The sequence below is a fragment of the Lontra canadensis genome, unplaced genomic scaffold (genome assembly GCF_010015895.1).
Source record: "Lontra canadensis isolate GAN:19392208 unplaced genomic scaffold, GSC_riverotter_1.0 scaffold42, whole genome shotgun sequence".
NCBI classification, from domain to species: domain Eukaryota; kingdom Metazoa; phylum Chordata; class Mammalia; order Carnivora; family Mustelidae; genus Lontra; species Lontra canadensis.
Genome location: NW_022631036.1, coordinates 12,413,586 through 12,439,566, shown reverse-complemented (window position 1 = coordinate 12,439,566; position 25,981 = coordinate 12,413,586). Strand labels below are relative to the sequence as shown.

Here is a 25,981-nt window from a genome sequence, read left to right as displayed (position 1 = left end):
CCTAAAATGCATTATGACAAAATGGTTTATTTTCAATCACCCTTCTTTAAAAAATTATCATGTTTAATCATGTAAGTTGGGTACTTTATGGGAATTCCACATTTTTTGTCAGTTATGGAACTGTTACCCCAGAAACTTTTCATCTTTTCATCTCTAAACTATTTTTCCAAATGACCAAAAACATTAAATTATCTTCATGAAAATTACCTTATATAAAGTCAAATAATTCCTAAACAAATCATCATAAAAATAAATCTGCCTTAACAGAATAAGTACAGAAAAAGTATATGCATAAGTGCTTGAAAATCACAGATATATTTCAATAAACAGGCAAAAATGTTCGCATTTATCATTACTGTTGATGATTTTGTTTACTTTCTGGTTAAAACCAAGAAACAAGTTTTCAAAAAATCAGCAAGGACATTCAGTGCCACTTTGGATTTTTCTGCAATACACAAATGAGTTCTATCTCTGTAGTACAAGGCCAACTCTATTTTTACTCTTTAACATAATTAAGTTATAAAGATCTCAGATTTCTAAACCCAGTCATAATACTGTGGCAAGCAAAATAAATTTATTCTTATTGCTCTTATATTCCAGCTTAATCTACAAATGTGAACATTTTTCCACATGTTGTCTTAAACCATAGAGTCTAGAGAGATACCTCTGTTGGTTTCCACAGATAAAATGAAAAAGGAAAAAAAGGAAATTGAAATATTATTTCATCCTCTTAAGTGTCCTTAATATGTTTAGCACTTCAAGCAGCACTTGACACAGCAAGTTTCTTCAAGTGATCCATAAACACTTGTAAACTAACATCATCTGTAAGAATAGGTGCTCCAGACTCCTAGAGGAAAAGAAAGATACTTGCTATGATTAAAACGTCCCTTAAAATGTAAAAGCAAATGTTTGCAACAGACAAGGAATCATTGTAAGCAAACTAATGCCCATGCTCCTATTGTAAAAATAATCTGACTGGCCTTTGCCCCTGGCTCTTCTGAGAAAGTCTCTACATCCTTGGAATGTCCTAATAGTGTCTTATTATTCATGAGCCCCTCCGATCACACCTGAGTTCAGGCTTTAAGATGAGATGAATCAGGATGGGGGCCAGTCACCAGAAAGATCAACATGTGATCAAAGGGCTGGGGACTTAAGATAGCCTGACCTTTAGGGAGGGAAAGTGAGGTCAAGGGAAGGAAAAGAAGAGGAAGGGAACTGGAGATTCAATCAATCAGGCTTGGTAGTAAAGGAACAAACTCTGGATACCAATGCTCAGTGGAGCTTCCTATCTAACAGATTCATCAGTATGCTAGGAGGATAACACATTCTCATTCCGTGGAGAAAGAACACAGAAGCTCTGTATCTGGAGCCCTCCTAGATCTCATTCTGTGCGATCTCTTTGCTGGTCTTTATTTGCAATCTTTGTAATAAAACTGTGATCATAAATACAGTGCTTCTGTGAGTTGTTCTAGGGAGTTGTCAAACATGAGGTGGGGGGAAGTGTGGGGAGCACTAATAACCCCCAAACACACACACACACAATTTGTAGCTAGTTGGTCAGAAGTGCAGGGATCCCACTTGCAGCTGGCATCTGAAGTTGGGGACAGGTTTGCTGTGAACCATGTCCATTAACCTGTGGAGCGTGCACGGCCCCAAGGGGTCACCACCAGATTTGCACTACAGAATCGGAATAGCTATGTAACCAATTTAATCTTTACAGTAGTAAAGTGTTCATTTGTCTTGAATATATTGGAGCTTTATCACTACTAAGGAGTAAATACATGTCTTGGTGAGATTACTGCTGCCTGACTACTAAGTAAAATTGAAATTGCACATATTTTGGGGTGCCTGTGTGGCTCAGTCGATTGAGCATTTGACTCTTGAATTCTCTTGAACTCTCTGAGTGGTTTCCACCCAGGTCATGGTCTCCTGAGTCTCGGCATTGAGCCCCATGTCCGGTTCTGTGCTCAGTGAGGAATCTGTTTAAGAGATTCTTTCTCCCTCTCCCCCGCCCCATTGTTTCTCCTCCTGTTCATATGCTCTCTCTCAAATAAATAAAATCTTTAAAAAAAAATAAAAACAAAGAAATTGCACATATTTTAACAGACATGCCAGCTGGAAGGAAGCATATTTACAGTATTTTTTAAATAAACTATGCTGGGCACCTGGGTGGTTCAGTTGGTTAAGCGACTGCCTTCAGCTCAGGACATGATCCTGGAGTCCTGCATCGAGTTCCACATCAGTCTCCCTGCTCAGTAGGAAGTCTGCTTCTCTCTCTGGCCCTCCCCTTTCTCGTGCTTTCTCTCTCTCTCAAATAAATAAATAAAATCTTTTAAAAAAATAAATAAACTATGCTTATCATTTTCATTCAAGTCATTTTAATTGATCTCTGTAGGTTCTAAGTAATTAACAAGAGTTAAGGAAAATTCCTAACTTCTATTTTAATAAAAACTATGTTGGTAGGATGACTTTGGTAATCCAAACCACTAATAGTGAAATCTATTGTAGCAAGAAAAAAGTTTTCTGAAAGATTTTCTATGTGGATTTTTAAATTTTTCACCTGATACTCAAGTTCTCATTTATAAGTAAATATAAAAAATCTAAAACAAATAAGTAATTTTCAGAGATCAGCAACTACGTAACAAATAGGAGACTGGGATTTATATCTTTCGAAAATTCTAGTCTGGTATTGCCACAGACGTGCCATAACCTCTCCTGAATAAAGGAAAATCAATTTTATTATGTTTTTTCAAATTCAAAAAACTTGAAAAACTGGACAATGAAGGGAGACAACAGCACTGGGAATAAGAATTTGGAGTTTGGAGACAGAGTGCATCAGCTCAATTCTTTACTCAGCCACTTACTGCCTGTATGACTTTGAGGAAGAGAAGTTACATAACCTCCGTGTGTCTGAGTTTCCTCATTTGTAAAATAAGGATAACAAAAGGACCTATTTCATATGGATGTTATAATGATTAAATGAGTTCAACTGTGTAAAGAAACAGCACAATACCTGACATACACAGCAGGAATAAACATGTGTGAGCTATTATTACCTCTTCTGAGAAATATATTATAACACTGAAATATTTTTCCTTATTATACATTCACAGTTAACACAGAGAAGCAAAGGCCTCAAAAATATGACCTAGACTAATAATAAGCTGGTAGCTCTTCCTTTTTTTTTTGTAACTATTCCTGATTTTCTTTCAATTTACACATTTTCCACCTCAATTCACCAAATCCCAGATCTATTTCAACCAGTCAAGACAAAATACACATCAATTTTCTAATTTATATACTGTATGAGATCTTATTTGAAATTACAAATATTAATGCTCAACTCAAACTTATAAAAAATTTGCAGCTGATCTTAATTTTTCAACTGCACCTTTTCTCTTCTTCAACTATACCCATGATTGGGCAGTAAGATCCAAGCTTTTCTATCACTCAGTGTATGAAGAACAGCAGCAGTGGGGAAGCAGTGTTGCAGTGGTGCCCTCTTCAGGCCATCTATGGATAAAACTTACCACTGGGTACTTGATTTCTGACAAAAAGAAAACTAAAGTGCAAGATTGTATAATTTTTAGTAAAATGCTTGGCTACCAAGTTAACTCCCTAAATTTCAATCATCAATTTAGCTTAATGATTAAGAATTCATATTCTCCAGTCAGATGGCCTATAGTCAAGTCCAGACCCTGCACGGTTTAGCTATGTGATCTTGGATAAGTTATTTACGCTATTTAAGCCTAATTTCCTCTTCTGAAAAATAGAGTTAATAGTTACCACCCCATGAGAGTGTTTTAATGATTAAACAGAAGTGCATAAGAAGCTCAGCATGGGAACTAAAACATTCAGTTTATCAGTTATTATTATTATTATCTATAAAAATACTAACACTGGGGCGTCTGGGTGGCTCAGTTGTTAAGCATCTGCCTTCGGCTCAGGTCATGATCCCAGACTCCTGGGATCCAGCCCCACATCAGGCTCCTTGCTCAGTGGGGAGTCTGCTTCTCCCTCTCCTACTCCCCCATTGCTTGTGCTCCCTCTCTCGCTGTCTCTCTCTGTCAAATAAATAAGTAAATAAATATTAACATAATTTCTCTTACAAAAAGCATAGGCCAATAAAGACCTTAGGGCTCTCATTTATGCCTCTAATGCCTCTACTTACAGGTCATAATAATTAAACTTCAAAGTTTAAAATAGGTTTTCTTTCCTATTTTAAAATATCTTTGGGGCACCCAGGTGGCTCAGTCAGTTAGGCAACCAACTCTTGATTTCACCTCAGGTCATGATCTCAGGGGTTATGGGATTGAGTCCTATATCGGGCTCCACACTCATCGGGGAGTATGCTTGAGATCCTCTCCCCTTCTCTCTAAAATAAACAAATAAATCTTTAAAAATAAAATATCTTGGGGCATCTGGGTGGCTCAGTTGTTAAGCGTCTGCCTTCGGCTCAGGTCAAGATCCCAGGGTCCTGGGATCGAACCCCACATCCAGCTCTCTGCTTGGCAGGAAGTCTGCTTCTCCCCCTCCCACTCTCCCTGCTTGTGTTCCCTCTCTCTCTATGTCTCTTTCTGTCAAATAAATAAATAAATCTTTTTAAAAAATTATTAAAAATAAAAATAAAATATCTTAAGACTTATTTTTCCCCATTGATAACAAGGAAAACTAATACCTAATATTTACTTAGTCTTACTGCACATATTATTAAACTCTATAATAGACAAAGAAGAAAAAGCAACGATAAGTAACATAGTTTTCAACTACCAGCCCAGAATGATGCCTCTCCAGGTTTACCAGCTCAACAAGTTCTTTATAAACATACCAACTACATCTCCATGTTATAATTTTTTTTTAATAGGCCCCAAACCCAATATGGGGCTTGAACTCACAACCCGAGATCAAGAGTCACAAGCTTACTGACTGAGCCAACCAGGCACCCCCATGTTGTAATTTAAACCCAGAGAAGCAAGAACCAAGTTTTATTTCCATGAACTAAACCATGCTTTTTAATAATGTACAAATTCAGCCACAAAGATGTATTTTATTTGGTCTGCATTAATGTGGGCTCACAACACTTTGTTAAAACAAATTATGTAAATGACAACAATCAGCTAGAGGGGAGAAACAGCTACCCCTTCTAAAAAAGGGTACCTGTGTTTTTCCTACAAACCCTAGTCCACCCCTGACCCCCAAGTATTGCCTCTTCACACTGAGAGTATAAGATTTTCTAAAAAGAACTTCAACCATTTGCTACTGCCCTGGCCTCTAAGGGCAGTTGATAGGGAACCCCTGATGAATACTATTTTAAAGCGTCCTTTAACTTCCCCTTCTTCATTATGACTAATCACCATTTCCATGAACTTTAGTAATTGGTCCTACTTTCCTATCTTCTTGCAATTTTCTTTTCTTAAGTAAGTTTCTCTTAAGTTGTGAGATCCAGAACTAAGTCCAATGCCCAGATGACTCAACCATAATGGAAAGGCTGATTCATGGTACATTCTGTATTCCAAACTTCCATGTCATAATAGTATACTCGACTTTTCATTTCATAGCAAGTGGAATGGTGAGGTTGATATTGATAATGCATATATGCATTACACAGGCATAATTTTTTTCTCTCACATGCTATACCCCTTCCACACTTCCCAAGAATAAGCTCCTTTCCTTGCTATAAAAACCTTACCTTTCAGGAGTTTTAGATCATGGATTCAATTTTTTTTATCTATACCATAAAGGCTCCTTAACTCTTAAATACCTCCACAAAGCTCCCATACTCTAATCTCTGTTCTCCTGCCCAAATCTACTATACTCAATACATGCTATGTTAAGGCACTGTGGAAAGTCAAAAATTAAAATGACACAGTCATCACTCCTTAGGGACATCAGAAACAGATGAAAAAAAAAGGAATGAAGGGGCAGGCATATTATACCAAATGAGTCATGTAATCATCGAAAAAGTTTCATGGATGGTGCCTGGGTGGCTCAGTCAGTTAAACATCTGCCTTTGGCTCATGTCATGATCCCAGGGTCCTAGAATTGAGCTCCACATCAGGCTCCCTGGTGAGCAAGGTGTCTGCTTCTCCCTCTACCCCTCCCCACTGCTTGTGCTCTCTCTCTCTCAAATAAATATCTTTTGAAAAAAGAAAAAAGAAAAAGAGAAAGAGAAAGTTTCATGGAGTCAATGAACTCTGAACTCAGCCTTAAATGATGGCTACCATGTGGTGATAGGGACGAGTCACAAAGATGTTAACATGCTTACTGTATTCAAAGTAGAATAAGAAATTCTAAAATTGTAGCTAAAAGTGAGAAAACTTCTTTGGATTATGCAATAAAGAACTCTCAAAAGCAGTATAAAGAGTCTGTATGTAATTCCAAAGGGGATTATTAAAGATTAAAGATTCCTTTTTTTTTTTAATTTTATGTTATTTATTTAAGAGTGAGCAAGCACATGAGCCGGGGGAGGGGCAGAGGGAGAAAGAGAATCTTCAGCAGACTGCGCTGAGCACAGAACCCGACCCAGGGCTTGATCTCACGACTCTGAGATCATGACCTAAGCCGAAACCAACAGTCAGACACGAAACCAACTGAGCCACCCAGGTGCCGCAAAGATTAAAGATTTCTACACAGTTCTCTTGACTTAGAACTGCTTCCAGACCACTGTGGCCACTGTCAAAATGGAAGAAACAGGGCTAAAAGCACTGACAGTCTACGTTAAAAGTAACAAGCGCTTGACCTCAGTTAGTGACAGAAAAAGGAGATAATGGATAGGAGAAAGAGACCAAACCATTTGTGAATAATTAGGGATAGAAGGGAGAAAATAAAATGCAAATGACTAAAGTTCCAAGTCTTGGGAACTGAGAGAGTAGTGTCGCCCTTTGTAAAAATAGGAAAGTCACGCAGAATAAGATGGCATAAAAGAGATAAATTCAAGTTGGAACATGTTGCTTATGAAATGTCTACAGGAAGCTCCAGTGATGTATAACAGACAGTTACAGAAATTCCAGTCTACAGCTCAAGGTGAAGTCAAACCAAAGATGGAGATTTGTTAAGTTAGCCTCAGATGAAAGCTGAAGCCATAGGGGTGTATGTAATCACCCAGAAAAACAATGTATGCAAAGAAATCAGGGCAACATTTTGAAGCACCTCTGTATTTAGAGGGAAGGGGCCTTAATCCTAATTACTACATCTTCTGCCCAACCTGGACCTCACAGTCATTTAACATTGCTCTAAATTATTGCACTCCCTTTAATGTGTCCATCTTTCTTATCTCCAATGCTAAATCACCCCCAAAATCTTCCACTTTTGATGCAATGCCTGAACTACAAAGCATGGTTAAACACAATGGAAGTAAACTCTAGAAATTGTTAGGAAATAAAATGGGCCCTCACTGCTATAAAAGCCTTTTATTCGCCTGCTGTTGCTTTCTATTTCTATTTCTAAACAGCTATTCCATATAGCTGTTTTTAGATCTTTTCTATTTTCTAGTCCTTTAGTCCTACCATGTCTCACTCTTAATGAATAATCCACTATTATCTAAAAGAAACAGGCAATTACCCAATATGAACGTTCTGTCCCCAACATCTTTCTCTGTCATTACCCTTCCCACCATTTGGTTCCGTAGAAGGAATGTCCTGCCTCCGTACCAATGCTTCAACTCCACAAAGTGCTTGTGATCACACTGTCTGCTTTTGAAGATCTTAAACATCTATAAGCTGTTCTTTGGTCAGCACCTTACACTTGGACTACAAGTAAGTTCTGTGCCCTTATCCTAGTAAGAATCATCTTTCTATCCTACCACCCAAACTCAAACTAGATTGCAACCTCCTTACAACCTCCACTCCTTTACCGCCACTAATTCCTTATGATCTGCCTTGTACTCAACTACTACTTAAAACTGCTTACCAGGACTACAAATGACCGTTTAGTCTTCAAATCCATCCACCTTTCTAAATCTTCACCCTCCTTTAAGGTCTGCAGCATCTCAGAATTTGTTAACCCCCTTTCTTCTTTCTATAAAGCCCTCCTTCACCTATTATGACATGGTATGGTATTCTTTTTTGTTTTTCTTTTAAGATTTTATTTATCTATTTGACACACAGAGACACAGCAAAGAGGAAACACAAGCATAGGGAGTGTTAGAGGGAGAAGCAGGCTTCCCGCCGAGCAGGGAGCCCTACATGGGCTGGGATCATGACCCAAGCTGAAGGCAGACGCTTAACAACTGAGCCACCCGGGCACCCCATGGTATGGTATTATTTTCATTTTCCTTCCACCTCTCTATTTATAAAATACTCCAACCACTTGTAATTCCTCAAGGTTTATCTCATCCTTCTTTTGCCTCTCTACTCCCTCTTGAACAAGTACCCGCTGTGATGACTTTAAGTATCACTTGTCCATGATCAATTTTCACATCCTTGCCCTGATCACCAAACCCAAATTTCTAATAGCCTCCTCAAATTGGCCATCTAAATGTTATCTCAAATTCAGTGTACCTGAAATCAAACATTTCTCTCTGCTTTCCCACTCCCTGGCACACGTTCTCCTAGTTACCCAGGCTCAAAATCCTATATTACCTTGTTCTCCCTCAACTATTTTTTTTTTTAATTCAAACTTGTAGAAAAGTTGAGAAAAAAGTACAATGAACACCCACATACCCTATACCTAAACTCAATGATTAACATTTTGCCACATTTGCTTTATGTTTCTATATATGTTTCCTTTTCTTTCTTTTGTTGAGTAATTTCCATAAGTTGAAGACATCATGATATTTTACTCCCTTTAGGATAGATCTCCAAGGTCATGGACAATCACCTATATAACTACAACAACAGTATCACAATCAAGAAACACGATAGTATTGTACTAGTAATTGATATACAGTCCATATTCAAATTTCACAAGTTATCCCAATTATGTTCTTTATAGTTACTTTCTCTAATCCAGAGTCCAATCAGAATTCAGATTTGGGGGGCGCCTGGGTGGCTCAGTGTGTTAAGCCTCTGCCTTCGGCTCAGGTCATGATATCAGGGTCCTGGGATCAAGCCCTGCATCGGGCTCTCTGCTCAGCAGAGAGCCTGCTTCCCCCTCTCTCTCTGCCTGACTCTCTGCCTACTTGTGATCTCTCTCTATGTCCAATAAATAAATAAAATCTAAAAAAAAAAAAAAAAAAAAAAAAAAAAAGAATTCAGATTTTGCATTTAGCTGTCTTGCTCTAGAGTAATTTTTACTTTCCTGCAACTTCTAACCAAATCTCACTGGTTCCACTCCTAAAATATCACCAAAATATATTCCTTTTCACCATCCTGCCTTCATTCCCCCTCATCTGGATTACTTCAAAATATAGTTTCAATCTACAGACTGCTCTCAATTAACCCTAACATTCACCTCTATTATCTAAGACTCAAATTTGACCCTGTCCAAAAACCTTCAGTAACATTTTATTATTTACTAAATAAAGACTCAGCTCCTCAGCATTCAACCTGGCATGTAAGATCCTCCACAATTTAGCCACATGATACATTTCCAGTTTATTGTTCTATTCATCCTGTGTGCTCTGTACCTCACACGGTCTACACTGCCCTCTACCTGGAATTCCTTACACAATTTCTACTTCTTGAAATGGTAACCATTCTAAAAGGAAATGTTGCCTTTTCTGATCACAGACAGTCTCCTGCTGCCACCATGTGCTCTCTTCAAAGCCCTCTTCCTCTGCTAAACCCTGTAATATTTTTCTAAATATCTTTCTAAAAGGAACATATCTCATACTGACTTATATTTTAATTACTTAAAGATACGTATATTATCTCTAATGCTAGATTACCAGCTCCTTAAAAGCAGAGATGATCAAAGTGATGAATCACTAAATTCTACTTCTGAAAGCAATATTACACTATATGTTAACTAACTAGAATTTAAACTAAAAAGTTGAAACATTAAAAAGAAAAAAAAAAAGCAAGGATGATCATTATGGACTGGAAAGTACGAATACAGAGTCCTGTATATTGGATACTTGATAAATGCTGATATATTGTACCAAGAGGTAGGACTTGTAACAAATCAAAATATATTAACAGAGATTTCCAGGCCTCCGCCTCTCTTGTTCAATTACAATCCCTGACCTCTTCCAATTTATTATATGTGGCCTTTTATAGTTCATGTCCTAGCATTAAGCTTAAATCGTCACTCCCTATATTATACACTATATTGCTTTTTATCTCAAGGGCGTAGTCCTAAACTAGGAATATGAAGGAATTCTACCTATTTGATATGATCACTTTTTATTTTCTCTGATGCCACCAAATGCTAATTCTATTTTCTACTCATTTTTTCATTACTCTGCCAAAAGAAATCATTAGCAAATACATAGGGGAAAATATAGCTCTCACTAAAATAACAAACTATAAATACACAAGAAATAATTTCCAATATCCACTATTTACACTTACCTGTCCCCAGGCATACATATTATTATGAGTCTGGGAAGGGTTGACTTTTGAAAGCAGGAAACGGGCCTTAAAAGCAAAGATGAAATAATGTTATCCATCAAAAATAGATTTAATCAATATGAACTGAACACATTATGCAATCTAAAATCAACTTTATTTAATATGTTTTGGTAAAATTAATTTTATTAAAAGGCAACTTTCAAAAAAATAAACTAAATTTTGGAAATATGTGGGCCACTACATGTTACAAATAAATAAATGCAGTCTCTTTTCTCCAAATCATACATTCATAACAACAAATAATAAACTGTTGAATCCAAAACTGAGCAGATAAAATTTATGTGTGCAACAACATTAGTGTGGAATGTACTAAATACCCGGTCTGAAACATCATCAGAGATTTGAAAAAGCAAAGGGTACCTTATACATTCTTTTACTTTAAACAATGACTCTCAAACTTTCTTAGACTGTAGGCTATTCCATAACACAACTTACCCAACATTTTAACCATCTCTCCACTAAGACTTATAATCATGAAAACCAGAATAAAAGAGGAAAATAGCACCACACATGATGAGACATCAAGGAAAGAACTAGGCATAAATTATTATTTCACACTGGAAAAACGCAGGCAGTCATATCTTCTGAAATTTAGTATCACACAAAATCTTTTTCTACTCTATGAGTAAGTAGTTTAACACCAGAGCACTGGCTCTGAAGTGAAAACACCTAGATTCAAATACTAGCTTCTCCATTTACTGTGTTTCCTTGGCCACAAGTAACCTAAGTCTTGGTGTTATTATCTGTAAAATAGAGATAACAATAGCACTGTTATGAGGATCAAATGAGATAAGGTGTATAAAGTACTAACAGCTTTGCAAATTCTCAATACATGGTATCTCTTATTAGAAATATAATAAAGCTCTAAAAATAACTGCTACCATTTCTGAATAATAGCTACTAATATTTACCACCTATTTTATAATACTGTGCTAAACACTAGGGAAGCAATAAACAAAGCAAGGTCCCTGCCTTTAGCAAGTGAAACAAACTTACAATAACCTATAATTAATTTATTATAGTTCTAATAAAATTACAAGGAAGAAATAAAAATTATTTTAAGAGTATATGTTAAGGGATTTAAAAAAAAAAAAAAGAGTATATGTTAAGGGATATCCAAACTATGGAAAGAACCTAGATGTCCATCAACAGATGAATGGATGAAGAAGATGTGGTATATATATATACAATGGAATACTATGCAGCCATCAAAAAAATGAAATCCTACCATTTACAATGATGTGGATGGAACTAGAGGGTATTATGCTAAGCAAAATAAGTCAATCAGAGAAAGACAATTACCATATGATCTCTCTGATATGAGGAATTTTGGGGGGGTTGGCAAGGAAAAAATCAAACAAGATGGGATCAGGAAGGAGACAAACCATAAGAGACTCTATCTAACGAAATAAACTGAGGGTTGCTGGGGGAAGAGGGGTAGGGAGAGACCGGTTGGGTTATGGACATTGGGGAGGGTATGTGCTATGGTGAGTGCTGTGAAACGTGTAAGCCTGATAATTCACAGACCTGTACCCCTGGGGCAAATAATATATGTTAATTAAAAAATTAAAAATAAATAAATGAATAAATAGATAAATAAAACAGTATATGTTAAGGGGTCTTAAGCCTAGCCTTCTGAAAGGTCCTGAAGGGCTGTGTGTATATGTACATGTACCTTATTAAGTCCTCCTAACTCTAAAAATCACAAAGCCTTCTGTAATATACTTTCCCATTACATGACATTTTCTAGAGCACTGAAATCACAGAATGAGGAAAACAGAAAATGTTACCGTGAAGTTCATATTCATAGACTTCTTCACTAAATAAACAGAATTAACAGAATTATACTAAGAAAGGTACACTACATTTTCTTCCAAGTTGTTCTTCTTGCTCAACTAAAGCAGACGTGCCACCATAACATCATCCTGGCTCCGTTATTAAATGTGGGCTGGTGGCAGAAGGTGGTGGAAATTGCTAGCTTTAGGCAGCTGGCCAATAATCACTGCTTTGCTCTCAATGCTAAAACAAAAAAAAAAAACTTTTACCCATCTTCTTCCCCTTTCCTTGCCTTATGAAGCAGTCTTTTCAAATTAAAGTCAAGAAAGCAAGTAGGAACAACTCATTACAGTACTAACAACAAAACATTAACTATACTCACCTGGCTACCTCCATGTTCAGTGTCGATGTATCTCGGCATCGGAAATCTGGAGTGAAGAATCTCCTGTGCATCATCCACCGGGGCTTGTAGAAGATGGCGGAAATTTTCATATTCTGGCATGTCCTGGTATCCTGACTTGCGCCACTGTGCAATGGTCTAATTTTAAAGCAATTAAAGGAATTATTAATTTCTTGCCGACCCAAAACCTTTAAGAGGTTTTTCCAAAGGAACTGATCCTCAGAAAATAAGAAAATTATAATCATTGTTTCATTTATCAGTTATCAAATCAAGAACACTAATTTTGGTATCCTTGGGTAAATAGATACAAAATTAGAGTATTTCTTCTCCTTTAAAAGTAAAAAGAAATAATAAACCAGAAAAAATTTTAAACATTATATTATTAGCTAAAACCTATTTATTTAAGTTTATGATGAACAAAGCGGACTTCTGTTAACGGAAGATTTCCCAGAGACTTCAAAATTAACCACCTACTATTATAAAATCTTTATCAATGGCTTTACATTCTGGCAAGATAGACAAACAGAAAAAATTTAGTGATGATAGCAATAACATTATAAAGACAACAGACCTGTAGTAGAGCATCTCAATCAATTCTTTTATTAAGGTAAATGGCTCCAAAAATCATGTAATTAAATCATCCAAAAATTTAAATTTGTCTTCATTTCTAACTTAACTGCATCAGTCAATATATACTCTATATGGCTTTATATTCCTGTATTTAACAGAGGAACAGTGATGTGCATTTCAGATTTCTCCTTTAAGCACATTAACAAGCTATTAAAAAAAAAAAAAGCAGGGGCGCCTGGGTGGCTGGGTGGATTAAAGCCTCTGCCTTCGGCTCAGGTTGTGGTCCTAGGGTCCTGGGATCAAGTCACACATCGGGCTCTCTGCTCGGCGGCGAGCCTGCTTCCCCCTCTCACTCTGCCTGCCTCTCTGCTTAATTGTGATCTCTCTCTGTCGAATAAATCAATAAAATCTTAAAAAAAAAAAAAAGCAGCAAAATACCTCTCTCTGTCATATAATAGGCATTATCCTTAAAAATTAAAGTACAGGGGCACCTGGGTGGCTCAGTGGGTTAAAGCCTCTGCCTTCAGCTCAGGTCATGATCTCAGGGTCCTGGGATCAAGCCCCACATCGGGCTCTCTGCTCAGCAGGGAGCCTGCTTCCCCCTCCTCTCTGCCTCTCTGCCTACTTGTGATCTCTCTCTCTGTCAAATAAATAAATAAAATCTTAATATATACATATATATATCAGTACTGGTACCAATTAAAAATAATAATCAATAAATCTTTTAAAAGGCCTAGATCATATTACTTAAAAGGATATTTTGAGTACACCTCCACAATTACTGTAGAAATCTAAAATCATTTATAATTAAAATAATAGGAAAAATAAATCTGCACAAGTTACTAGAATTCTAGACTAGAAGTTTGAGTGTGGGTCTGTGAAAAAAGAATCTTTGTATCTTTCAAGGCATCCAGAATACAATGCTTTCTTATACAGAGAAAACATTTTAATTACTGGCTGAACAAATAATGCAGGAATGAACAGAGTTCTGCTAAATACTTGGACTAAAGCTTAATGGCTACTCAGATATTCTGCTCTTTCCAGTCATGTACCATTCCAATTAAGTAAAGGTATAAATTTTACTTCTAATTCACTTATGATTTTTTTTTTTAAAGATTGTATTTATTTGACAGGGATCACACGCAGGCAGAGAGAAAGAGAGAGGAGAAAGCAAGCTCCCCACTGAGCAGAGAGCCTGATGCAGGCCTCAATCCCAGGACACTGGGATCATTACCTGAGGCTTTAACCCACTGAGCCACCCAGGTGCCCCTCACTTATGTTTTAAATGAGTTTTCAGATCATGTGGAATAAATTTTTTAAGTACTTTCAGTGCATTAAATGGAATACTTTTTAAATTATTACATCAAATAATGAAAGGGAGACCCTCCCTACTGACAAAGGCTTTTCCCTTCTCAATGTCTCAGGTAAAAACCAGAAGTATGGCATGCCTATATACACATCAATGCTTTTAATTTCACAGCACTATGCTTTGTGTAAAATCTATTTATCAAATCGTACATGGACAAATGGACAAAACAAGCACAGGTAGGTCAACTGCAAATGAAGTCTAAAAACCTGTGGCAGGAAGAACCATATTTTATACCTATTATATAAAAATGGAAGTAAAAGTTTATTAGAGAAGAAACAGTAGTCATACAGTAAAGAAGAGAAAGCTTCCATGAATAAAAAGACTATTGCACCTATGTGCATAGCTTTCAATGTTATGGAATCTTACCTCACCATGATAAATCAAAATCTGGAAGAACGTGTCCATGAGAAGAATGCGATCTGCAAGAATGCTGCTGCTATCAAGAAGAACCGGCTAACAGAAGAAAACAGAGAACAGGAGGATGGAAAAATAAATAAAGTTACAAAGCAGATCTTTTGAGAATATCTTTAACATTTTAAATTTATATCTTATAACTCGAAAACATCTTGCTATCATGAATTCTTTTTTTATGTTAAATTTTTAAATTTTTTATTAACATATAATGTATTGTTAGCCCCAGGGGTACAGGTCTGTGAATCGCCAGGTTTACGCACTTCACAGCACTCGCCATAGGCTATCATGAATTCTTGCAGTACATTTTAATTTTCTAAGAAGTCACAAAAACAGAGACAACAATTAAAAAACAGAGTAGAGCCAAGAGGAAATCAGGAAATTTCCACTCCTAAGCCTGATGATGGCCCCACTGAGTAAGAGGGGAGAGGCTTGGGAAAGAGCAAATTTAGAGATGGAAAAACAGTTCAGAGTAGGAAATGTAAGAGAGTGGCCAGAACTAATGACATAAATTTTGATATCACATGCATGAAGATGGTAATGAAAGCTATGTGATCATATCGCATCACAGTATGTATCTACACCACAGAGGGAATACAGAACAAATGCCAGAGACTGGGCCCCGGAGCATGCCAACACTTCAAAAGATCTGAAAAGGAGAAGTCAGCAAAAGGAAACTGAGAAGGAACAGGCAGTGATTAGGAGGAAAACCAGTAGGTATTGCAGGTGTCAGAGAAGCTTTAAACAAAAGGTTTTCGAGGAGAGTCCTCATTAGGTAAATAAATGCTGTCGAGAGTTCTGGCAAGACGTAGGCCATTGGTGACCTGGTAACAGTTGTTTCAGTGTAATGCTAAGGACAAGAATCTGAATAATGTAGGTTGAGAAGAGAATGTGAGGTGAGATCATCATAGAGACAACAGGTAACTTTCTGAGTTTAGCCGCAACTGAGACCAGAGAAATGGGTGGCAATTAGAGAAAATGTGAAGTCAAGAGTGGTTCTGTCTGTTGGGTTTTGTTTTTTTTAATTTCTTTTTTTTTAAATTAACATATAATGTATTATTAGCCCCAAGGGTATAGGTCTGTGAATCATCAGGCTTACACACTACACAGCACTCACCATAGCATATACCCTCCCCAGTGTCCATAACCCAGTCACCCTGTCTGTTGGTTTTTAACGTGAATGTGACTCAGATTTCTTTGCTAATGAGAATGATCCAGAGGAAGAGCAAGGGATGATGGAAGAAAGAGAATAACTGCAAATGCAAACTCTTAAGTAAATGAAGCTAATGGGATTCATGGATTAAATGGGAAGGTTGGAATTTAACAGGAGCAGACAGTAGAGACTGTGCGATTCCAAATTTCCTCTAAACACTAATGTACATTTTTCAAGTATCTATAATTTACATGTATTACTCTGAAATAAGAAAAAATAAATCTCTAAAACTTTCTTTCCTGATTCAAAGAACTATAAAACCTAATACATAGCTAGACCATCACATTAACAATACATATTTTCCAGGAAAGAAGACGCTATGACAAACTACTAAAAACAATTATAGTAACAAAATGCTTTATACAATATTTTTTACAAACATAATAATAAAGGAATCATGAGAGATCATTAATCAGGTGATATTATAAATATTCTCTTTATGCTGACCATTCTTAAATATTTTTAAATATAATCATTGCATACTTAAAAGTGGTAAAACAGAAATTTTAACTTCAAAATAGAAAAACTGTTTATTTAACAGTTGGTTAAAGTAAGTGGAACAGTTTGCTAAGAAATCTAAATGTATGACTTTATTATTACCTTTCTAAATATACATCTTTATAATTAACTGCATCTATGTTCAAAAAAAGCTACAGGAGAATGAGATGATATTTAAGCAAGAGATTTTCTTTGGACAGAATGTCCTAATTATTAGACACCATACTCTGGAATAAGCTACAGGTTCTAGAATCATCATTACCATCATATCATTAAAGACATAAGAATAATCATAAAACCTAGAGGATTTGATCAACGAAATTACACAAATTTATCTTAAAAGTCTCTCCCACCTCACTTGTTATATTTTTAAAATAATTTCCTAGTGCAACCTAGCATATAGTAAGCACTCAAATATTTTTAAGTGAATATATGAATAACATAACTTCTTGAACTAAATTCCTGTATTTAGTAACTATGTTCCAAAAAAAACTTAGTTGTTTTCACTTTTTAATCACATACATCACATTAATGAAACCAATTTTTGTTTTCTGTCTCTCTTACCTCTGGGGGTCCACTAAAAGAATATGCATACAGAATAGGCTGAATCATAATTAGAGACTGGGTCAAATCTTGACGCATAAAATGGTGACGATAATATGAACTCTCATCAGGACTATTGTTAAAAACTTGTAAGAAAGGAGATCTTCTTAAATGAAACATAAACTACAAGAAAAAACATGTGAGATAGTTTTTACTGATTTTACTGCAATAGGAGTTTACTATTACAAAAGCATTTGATTAGAACTATCAAGACAAAACAAGTTACAATAAGGACATTCTAAATTGTATTCTTTTTTTTTAACATTTTATTTATTCATTTGACAGATAGAGATCACAAGTAGGCAAAGAGGCAGGCAGAGAGAGAGGAGGAAGCAGACTCCCTGCTGAGCAGAGACGCCCCCCCCCACCCAATGCGGGACTCGATCCAAGGACCCTGAGATCATGACCCGAGCCGAAGGCAGAGGCTTTAACCACTGAGCCACCCAGGCGCCCCTCTAAATTGTATTAAGAATCTTATTCATGATCTTTATAAGTTACTTGAAAGTATGACAACAAAAAAATTAAAGGAAAAGAGATGACTCAAAAGGACATGACTAGGAACAAAAAACTCCTTGCTCAGATGTAGATTATTCAGAGGCTGATAGTACATGGTGCTTTATCAGCATTGTTTTTATCCCCCATCTCTCTGGCCACATCTCTGAACTTCTTTATTACTATTCCTTACCACCATCAAAAGACTCCAAGAGAATATAAAAATAGATTAACAAATTTTCTACTTTTTGAGAGCTCCCAAAAGTTGCACTGGGAAGGGTCTGCAATGATTTGGGGGAGGAAAAAAAAAAAAAAGGACTTAAATACACCCACTTGTTTCTTAACATTTAAGTTCTTCCTCATTCCTAAGAAACATTCTTTAGACTTGTCTCATTACTTCTTTCTCCTTTCACTTTCCTTCCACCCACTCCTCATATGAAAGAGATCAAAATGGGGAAGAGTCTGGCCTGAATAAAGGACAGCAAAATTGTGCTTTGATAGAATCAAAGGGTCTCAGATACAATCAATAGAATCAGCTCTCCAAAGAACTCTTACTTTCTTTCAGTTACTTCTTTCCACTTCCCTCTGCCCTTAGGGCTCAAGTGCCAACATGATGCCCCTGCTTGGGACTCATTCCACAGGTCTCTCCCAGCATATGCTACTCAGTGACACTTTCATTCCTTTTCTGTTCAGTGATCAGAATTCACTGAGAGGCTCTCTCAACCCTTACCACTTCAGCCATTTCTGTTTACTCACAGCAATGTGTAACTGGTAAATCTGGGGGTAGATATTTCAGAAATAAACACCTTCTCTAAATTTAGTCTATGTTACCTTTTAGAAGAGCATTAGGCTTTGAAAGCCCAAAGAAAAAAATAATTTCTGGGTCCTCTGTGATTTCCAATAGAGGGGAAAAAATAAGAGGCCCAGATCTCTCAGGAGATCTATCAACTGTCAAAAGCCTAAAAAGAAGGCTTGGAGTTGGAAGAGAAAGAAAGGAAACAGTTCGGCATTCAATCAAATACTGAGGCTAATGCCCACATTCTCTTTCCTATTAGTTTCTGCTACTAATATGAGAGGCCTGAGACAGGGTTTTGCCTGCCTTAAGACAAAGAGACTCTGCCCTTTCCTAGTTCTCCAAAACTGCAACCAGAGGTTTAGGGACATCTCCCTGTATAAACATGAAGTTTCTACACTACAGATCAATAAAAAATGAGAATAGTTCTGAAAACAAAGTTGAAGCTTTGAGCAAGGTGTTCATGGGCTAAAATTTGAATTTCCACATCTCAATATAATCATCCTTCCAGGCTAAGCTAAAATGACACCTCTTCTATAAAGATATATCACACCATTCACTTGGAAGGATTCCTTTAAATTTTGTATATCTCTCATAGCATTTCTCCCTTTCCGTTCTGTGTTATACATATTTCAGATCTCACCCTTCAGACTGAAAGCATCTGGAAATTAAGATCTGTGGCAGTCATCTTTATTCTCCTAAAGTTCTTTTCTTCAAGACCTCAGCTGAATAAATGTTCTCTGTTACTTATCACATAAAAAACCTAGACTTTCAAAAAATATCTATCAAAATAAGACAGGTAGAGTCTACAACACAAGTGGAAAAATTCCTGTAAGATAAATCAAATCAGCTTCGTTTTTATTTACCTGGTATATCCCCATAAAATTGTTCTCAGGTAATGGTACCACACTGTAAGACTAACTGGTCAAGTTACTACCTTTTGGTACTATTGTAATTAGATAGATCCCTTATAACAGACAGAAAGCTAATCTACCTCACACCTAATTCTATTCCAGAGTAGAGTTTCAGTGTAAATTTCTTTCACCACAAATAAATGACTGTTTTGAAGGCCCTCATAAACATATTATATGCTTTTCAATGACTACACAAGCACAATATTAATTTCTCAGCTATCCCAAAACTTAAAACACTACCAAAAGAATAACCCAGTACAACAGGTCCTATATTCTTATACAACAGAGAAAGTGAGACCCAATGCTATACTGTCAACACTAAGAAAAGAACATGGACTTTTTATCTACTCACCTGTGGATAAAGGGAGAAAGTTTCTGAAAATCTGAAGGAACTTGGATCATCTTTGTGATACTCTCCAAATTTCTGACACTAAATAAAATAAAATAAAATGTGTTAGGTAATATATTCCCTGGAATACAACTAACTCTCTTACCCATAAATATTCTATTTTTTAAAAGTTATTACTCTTGGGGTTCCTTGGTGGCTCAATTAGTTAAGCATCTGCCTTTGGCTAAGGTCATGATCCCAGGGTCCTGGGATTGAGCCCCTACTTGGGGCTTCCTGCTCAGCAAGGAGTCCGTTTCTCCCTCTTCCTCTCCCTCTGCCTCTCCCCTCTTCTAGCACTCTCTCTCTCTCTCTCTCAAATAAATAAATCAAAAATATTTTTTTTTTAAAAAGAGCTATTACTCTTTAGAAGGCAGATACTTGATATGGGATAAAATTGGAATTTACTTACCAAGAAAAGGATTACACCAAAAGAAATACATTTGAATTTAAGCAGTAAACAAAACATTGCTCCAATGCAGTAACAACTCATCTTCAATGTTTGGGTTTTTTTTTAACTAAGCATCTCTGATAGCAAATAAAGAGTTCTTAGATAATGGCCAAAAGAGCTCAATACGTGCCCCTTAAGACTCTGCCTATGAAGGACAAGAGCCTACTGACAGGAAGATGCAACTATCAAAATACCATAGTGGTTATAACAAAAGCAAGTCGATGATATAAAATTGTACAATAGAAACAATGCCAAAAGAGAAAGAAGAGCTGAGGAAAAAATCTGAGATGAACAGGTAAACTGGTAAACAAAGAAAAAACACAAAGGCTGAAATTAAAAGGAAATAAAGTAAAGGGAAGCACATGCACTAGCAAGCAAGAAAGCCCTCCATGAGAATGTGACAAAAGGCAACTAAATAACTGAGATAATCCATGAGAAAGTGCTTAGCACAATGACTAACACTAAGCACTCAACAAACATTAGCTTCCTCTTCTTGTTCTTGTGCAGTCTCTTATCTGAAAAAATGTTTACAGTACTTATGTAATTGGTCTATATCCTGGCAGTGTTCAGCATGGCACTCACATACGATCAAGGGCACAAATAACAAGTAAAAACTAGCAAAAAGTTCACTGCTATAGTTAGTGCAGTTGCTTTTGCTTCCTGGAATGTTCAACTATATGATTTGTATAGTCATCTGTGCTGTATAGAGCACATAAAAAGGCATAATTGGTTTGATCACATTTTTGGCTTCCAAGGAAATTCATTTCAGAACCACTGTCATGCAAGAAAAGCTATAGTTGTAAAGCTAATCCTCCGAAAATAGATCTTGGTATCTGGAAATAAGAGAATTGCTTCTTTAATGCCCCTAATAATATTTCACTGATGAACTTACAGATTAAGAGAGTAATCTCCACTGTACAATATGATAGCCACAGCTATACGAAGCAATTTAAATAAACTGAAATTAAATAAAAGTCCAGCTCCTCTCAATTGCACTAGCCATATATCAAGAGCTCAACAGCTCTATGCACGTAGTGAACACTTCGGTAAGGGACAATGCAGATTACACATGAAATCTAAAATGTCAAATACACCGAAATACACTGAAAAGATACTGTGAGCAAAACCAGTAGTCACACATTATTCAGAACTACTGATAGCATTACAATATATACAATTTAAACTGTGCCTGGAATTCTGTTAAAGTGTTAGGAAAATCTGATGTTATGGTTAATAAGGGTAACAAAAACATTGTTGACTTTTATGCTTAGATAACCAGGGACGTCCAAAAGGCTGATTTTTAGAGTGGGATGCATTTGATACTTATGTCCATTTTTGCTTGTATTATGAATATTTATTTTCATATCACTAAATATAATCTATCATTTCACTTTTAATGGCTAAGATTCCACTATATTAAAATATACACCATAACAATCTTATCCAATCCCTCATTATTAGCATTTATAATTATCCTGTTTTATCTCGAGAATAAATTCTTAGAGGTAGAATTTCTAGGTAAAAGGCAGATTTGTTTTGTTTTCTTAAAGATTTATTTATTTATTTGACAGATCACAAGTAGGCAGAGAGAGAGAGAGGAAGGGAAGCAGGCTCCCTGCTGAGCAGAGAGCCTGATGTGGGTCTCGATCCCAGGACCCTGGGATCAGGACCTGAGCTGAAGGCAGAGGTTTTAACCCACTGAGCCACCCAGGCGCCCCTAAAAGGCAGTTTTTAAGCTTCTGTTGTATGTCATCAATTGCCTTTTATATATAAGGTTATACAGATGTTTACAATACAGCTCATACTTCAAACCTACAAGCTGTCCGTTTCCCTGAATATTAACCAACTTTTAAGCTTTACTGTGTTTTTCTAATTCTTACCAGTTTAATAGATAAAAATTATTATCTTCTATTTTCTAACATTGATTATAAATAAGATTGGTAATTTTTTCATATGTTGACTGGTCACTTGCATTCCTTCTTTAGCTAATTCCTTATTCTTGAACTTTACTGATTTTTTTGCCCAAATCTTACTGATTTGTAAGAGCATATAAACATACATATACATATATGTATATGAAAATTTCCACATTCTGTTATACATATAAGAATATGTCAAAGATGTAAGCCATACATACAAGTTGGCATTAAATTTTGATAATGGTATTTTTACCACACAGATTTTTTTTTCTCTTTTAACCACACAGATTTTATTTATATGAGAGAAAGAGGGAGAGGGTACAAGCTGGGAAGAAGGACAGAGGCAGAGGAAGAAGCAGACTCCCTTGCTGGGCAGGGAGCCTGACACCAGGCTCCATCCAGGACCCTGGGGATCATAACCTGAACCAAAGGCAGATACTTAATCAGCTGAGCCACCTAGGTGCCCCTACCACACAGATTTTTTATTCCATTTTAATGTAATAAAACCTTTTATTTTTAAGATTTATTTTTATGAATCTTGGAACACTACATCAAAAAGTAATGATGTAGGTGACTAACATAATAAAAAGTAATAACAAAAAAAGATTTGTTTATTTTAGAGAGAGAGAACAAGGGCAGAGGAAGAGGGAAAGAATCTGAAGCAGACTCCCTGTTGATTTTGGAGCCCGATACAGGGCTCAATCCCACAACCCTGAGATCCTGATCTGAGCCAAAATCAAGAGTCAGATGTTTAACCAACTGAGACATGCAGGTGCCCCTATAATAAAATCTTTTAATATTTTTATTTAACAGTTCCTGCTTTTTATTTCATGTAAAAAAATCCTTCTGCTTCAGGGGCACCTGGGTGACTCAGTCAGTTAAGCACTGGCTCAAGGTCACGATCTCAGGGTTGTGTGATCCAGTCCTGTATCAGGCCCCACACTGGGTGTGGAGCATGCTTAAAATTCTCTCTCTCCCTCTGCTCCTCCCACCCTCCCTCTAAAAAAAAAAACAAAAACAAAAACAAAAAAAATGCATCCAGAAGTTAAATGTAGGGGCACCTGGGTGGCTCAGTGGGTTAAAGCCTCTGCCTTCAGCTCAGGTCATGATCCCAGGGTCCTGGGATCGAGACCTGCGTCGGGCTCTCTGCTCAGCAGGGAACCTGCTTCCTCCTCTCTCTCTATGCCTGCCTCTCTGCCTACTTGCAGTCTGTCAAATAAATAAATAAAGTCTTAAAAAAAAAAAGTTAAATGTGTATTAACCTATTTTTTGATAAATATAACCAAACTTTACTACAGATAACAATATAAAATTTGCAAAACTTCTTAAAAACATACATTTCTAATCATTGAGTTACCTTTTTTTTAAGGTTTTATTTATTTATTTCTCAGAGAGAGAGCACGCACGCACAAGCAGGGGGAGTAGCAGGCAGAGGGAGAAGCAGGCTCCCAGCTTAGTAAGGAGCCTGATGCGGGATTTGATCCCAGGACCCTTGGATCATGACCTGAGCTGAAGGCAGACACTTAAGAGACTTAACAGCCACCCAGGCATCCCACTTTGAATTACTTCTTAAAAAAATTTTTGAACACATATCAAGTGCCCTAGCATTAATTATTGGAATCATGAGGAATAGTCCTTATTAACAACCTAACCAAAACACTAACACAGATGGGAAAACAAACAAACAAACAAACAAAAAACAGATTTAAGGATAAAGGAGGTATATCAAAGATCCATGGCTTGAGTTATTTAGAAGTAATAAGATCGAGCAGAAAAAGCAATAATAATATAATTTTCTTGAGGAAAATAACAACACTTATAAGAAATCTAGTCCCGTCTTTAATTCAGTTAACTATTTACACACAAAGGCAGACATATAAAAGGGCCCTAATGGTCAGTGCCTAACCTCTATAAAAATATGGTATGACAAATGTGGTCATCTTTAAAAACAGCACAACAGGGGTGCCTGCATGGTTCAGCTGGTTGAGAGGCTGACTCTTGATTTGGCTCAGGTCATGATTTCAGGGTTGTGAGATCAAGCTCTGTGTTGGGCTCTGACCTGACTGTGGAAACTGCTTAAGAGTCTCTGTCTGCTCCCCCACCCCCACTCGCTCTCTCTAAACACACACACACACACACACAAAAGAGCACAACTAAAGTGCCTGGTCCCACTGGTATAACAAGAAAAAACCTGGCAGGGGTAGGATTTGCTAGGAAAGTCCAAGGGTCTTAAACAACAGCGATTTCCTGAGCCAAGTCTAATCAGATGAACTGTTTATCCACTGTAGCTAGCAGCACAGCTAAAGGGAAAATACAATTTGTGGTTAGTGGGTAAACCAAAGGTCAAAGATGGGGGGAAAAAAAATCAAATATCAGGTTTAAGTTGTAAAAAGGGTGTCATTCAATAGAAAAGGTCAGGAGTCAAAAAAGGCACAGCAACAAAAAAAGGTAAGGAACAGATCCATGGAGGTGGGCACAAGAGGGATCCAAACAAGAGACTCTGGATGGAGGTGACAGATCAAATGTTGATACCAGTATCTTAAGTGATTATGACCAAGGGGAGCAAGGACTTATATTAAAAGGGTCAGAAGCAAATGTGCTACAGCACCAATCTGGCCATAATTTTCCCATTATCTACAAAACAGTTTTTAATAAAAAGATGACTGGCTTTTTAAAAAGATTTATTTATTTTACAGAGAGACAGAGCATGAGCAGGAGTGGCAGAGAGAAAGGGAAAAAGAATCTCAAGCAGATTTCGCACCAAGCACGGAGCACAACGTCGAACTCGATCTCACGATCCTGAGATTTCCATCTGAGCCAGCCACCCAGGTGCCCCCCAAAAGATGTTTATTTTTAACAAAAATTAGTCTAGGTCATCAAGAAAAAAGAAAACATTATATTCACTATGCCAAACTGAAGAAAGAAGTTAGTGTAATTTCACAGATTTTTTTCATTTGGAAAAAACTTACAGAAGTATAGTTACCTAAAAGGTATTATTAACTCCTTCTCTATTTGTGTTGTTATCACTGTTAGAACTAAAATTTTAGCAATGAGGAATCAGTACAAAAAATGAATCTTAGAACAGCCTCTGTAACTAGGGTTCACTGGTCATCACTGGGAGCTTTACTTCAACTGTATGCTAATTTGATTCAATCAATTAAAAGAATGTAAAGATCATATTCTCACCACTTTTACCATAGATGAGGGCTCCTCAGTCGCTAGGGGTTCCACAAGAAACTTTTTTACAAAATTTTATTTATTTATTATACAGAGAGAGAGAGGGAGAGAGAGAGTGTGACAACAAGCAGTGGGAGCGGCGGACAGAAGAAGAAGCAGGCTCACCCTGAAGCAAGGAGCCCGACACGGGGCTCGATCCCAGAATCCTGGGATCACCACCTGAGCTGAAGGCTTAACCAACTGAGCCACCCAGGTGCCCCAAAACTTTTTTTTTTAATTTGTTTTCTGAACTTTGCATACCATATGACGCCAGCCACAGTGACAGACAGTTTCCAAGTTATCCTGTTAGCAATTTCTTTAAGCCACCTTTCAGTCCCATGTGTCAGTATGCAGTAGTACTATGTTCATTTGGAGAACTCCATTCTCAGTTTCTGACATATAAGGGAGGCCATCAGTAAGTGGTGAAAGCTATTTTGCACAGAAAGCAGGGCACTAGTCT

At 36.8% G+C, this 25,981-nt stretch overlaps 1 protein-coding gene across 1 annotated transcript in view; it reads right to left on the bottom strand.

Annotated features, from left to right (window-relative positions):
* Nucleotides 1-370: 370 nt before the first annotated feature.
* The window catches only part of SEC23A (Sec23 homolog A, COPII coat complex component), a 63,454-nt gene continuing 37,843 nt past the window's right edge, over nt 371-25,981 (bottom strand). The window contains exons 15-20 of the mRNA XM_032871227.1: nt 19,903-19,980; nt 17,313-17,474; nt 14,993-15,079; nt 12,670-12,825; nt 10,452-10,517; nt 371-847 (exon numbers count right to left, since the gene is read on the bottom strand). Coding sequence (XP_032727118.1) covers nt 758-847; nt 10,452-10,517; nt 12,670-12,825; nt 14,993-15,079; nt 17,313-17,474; nt 19,903-19,980 — 639 coding nt within the window. The 3' untranslated portion in view covers nt 371-757. The remainder of the gene's footprint in view (nt 848-10,451; nt 10,518-12,669; nt 12,826-14,992; nt 15,080-17,312; nt 17,475-19,902; nt 19,981-25,981) is intronic.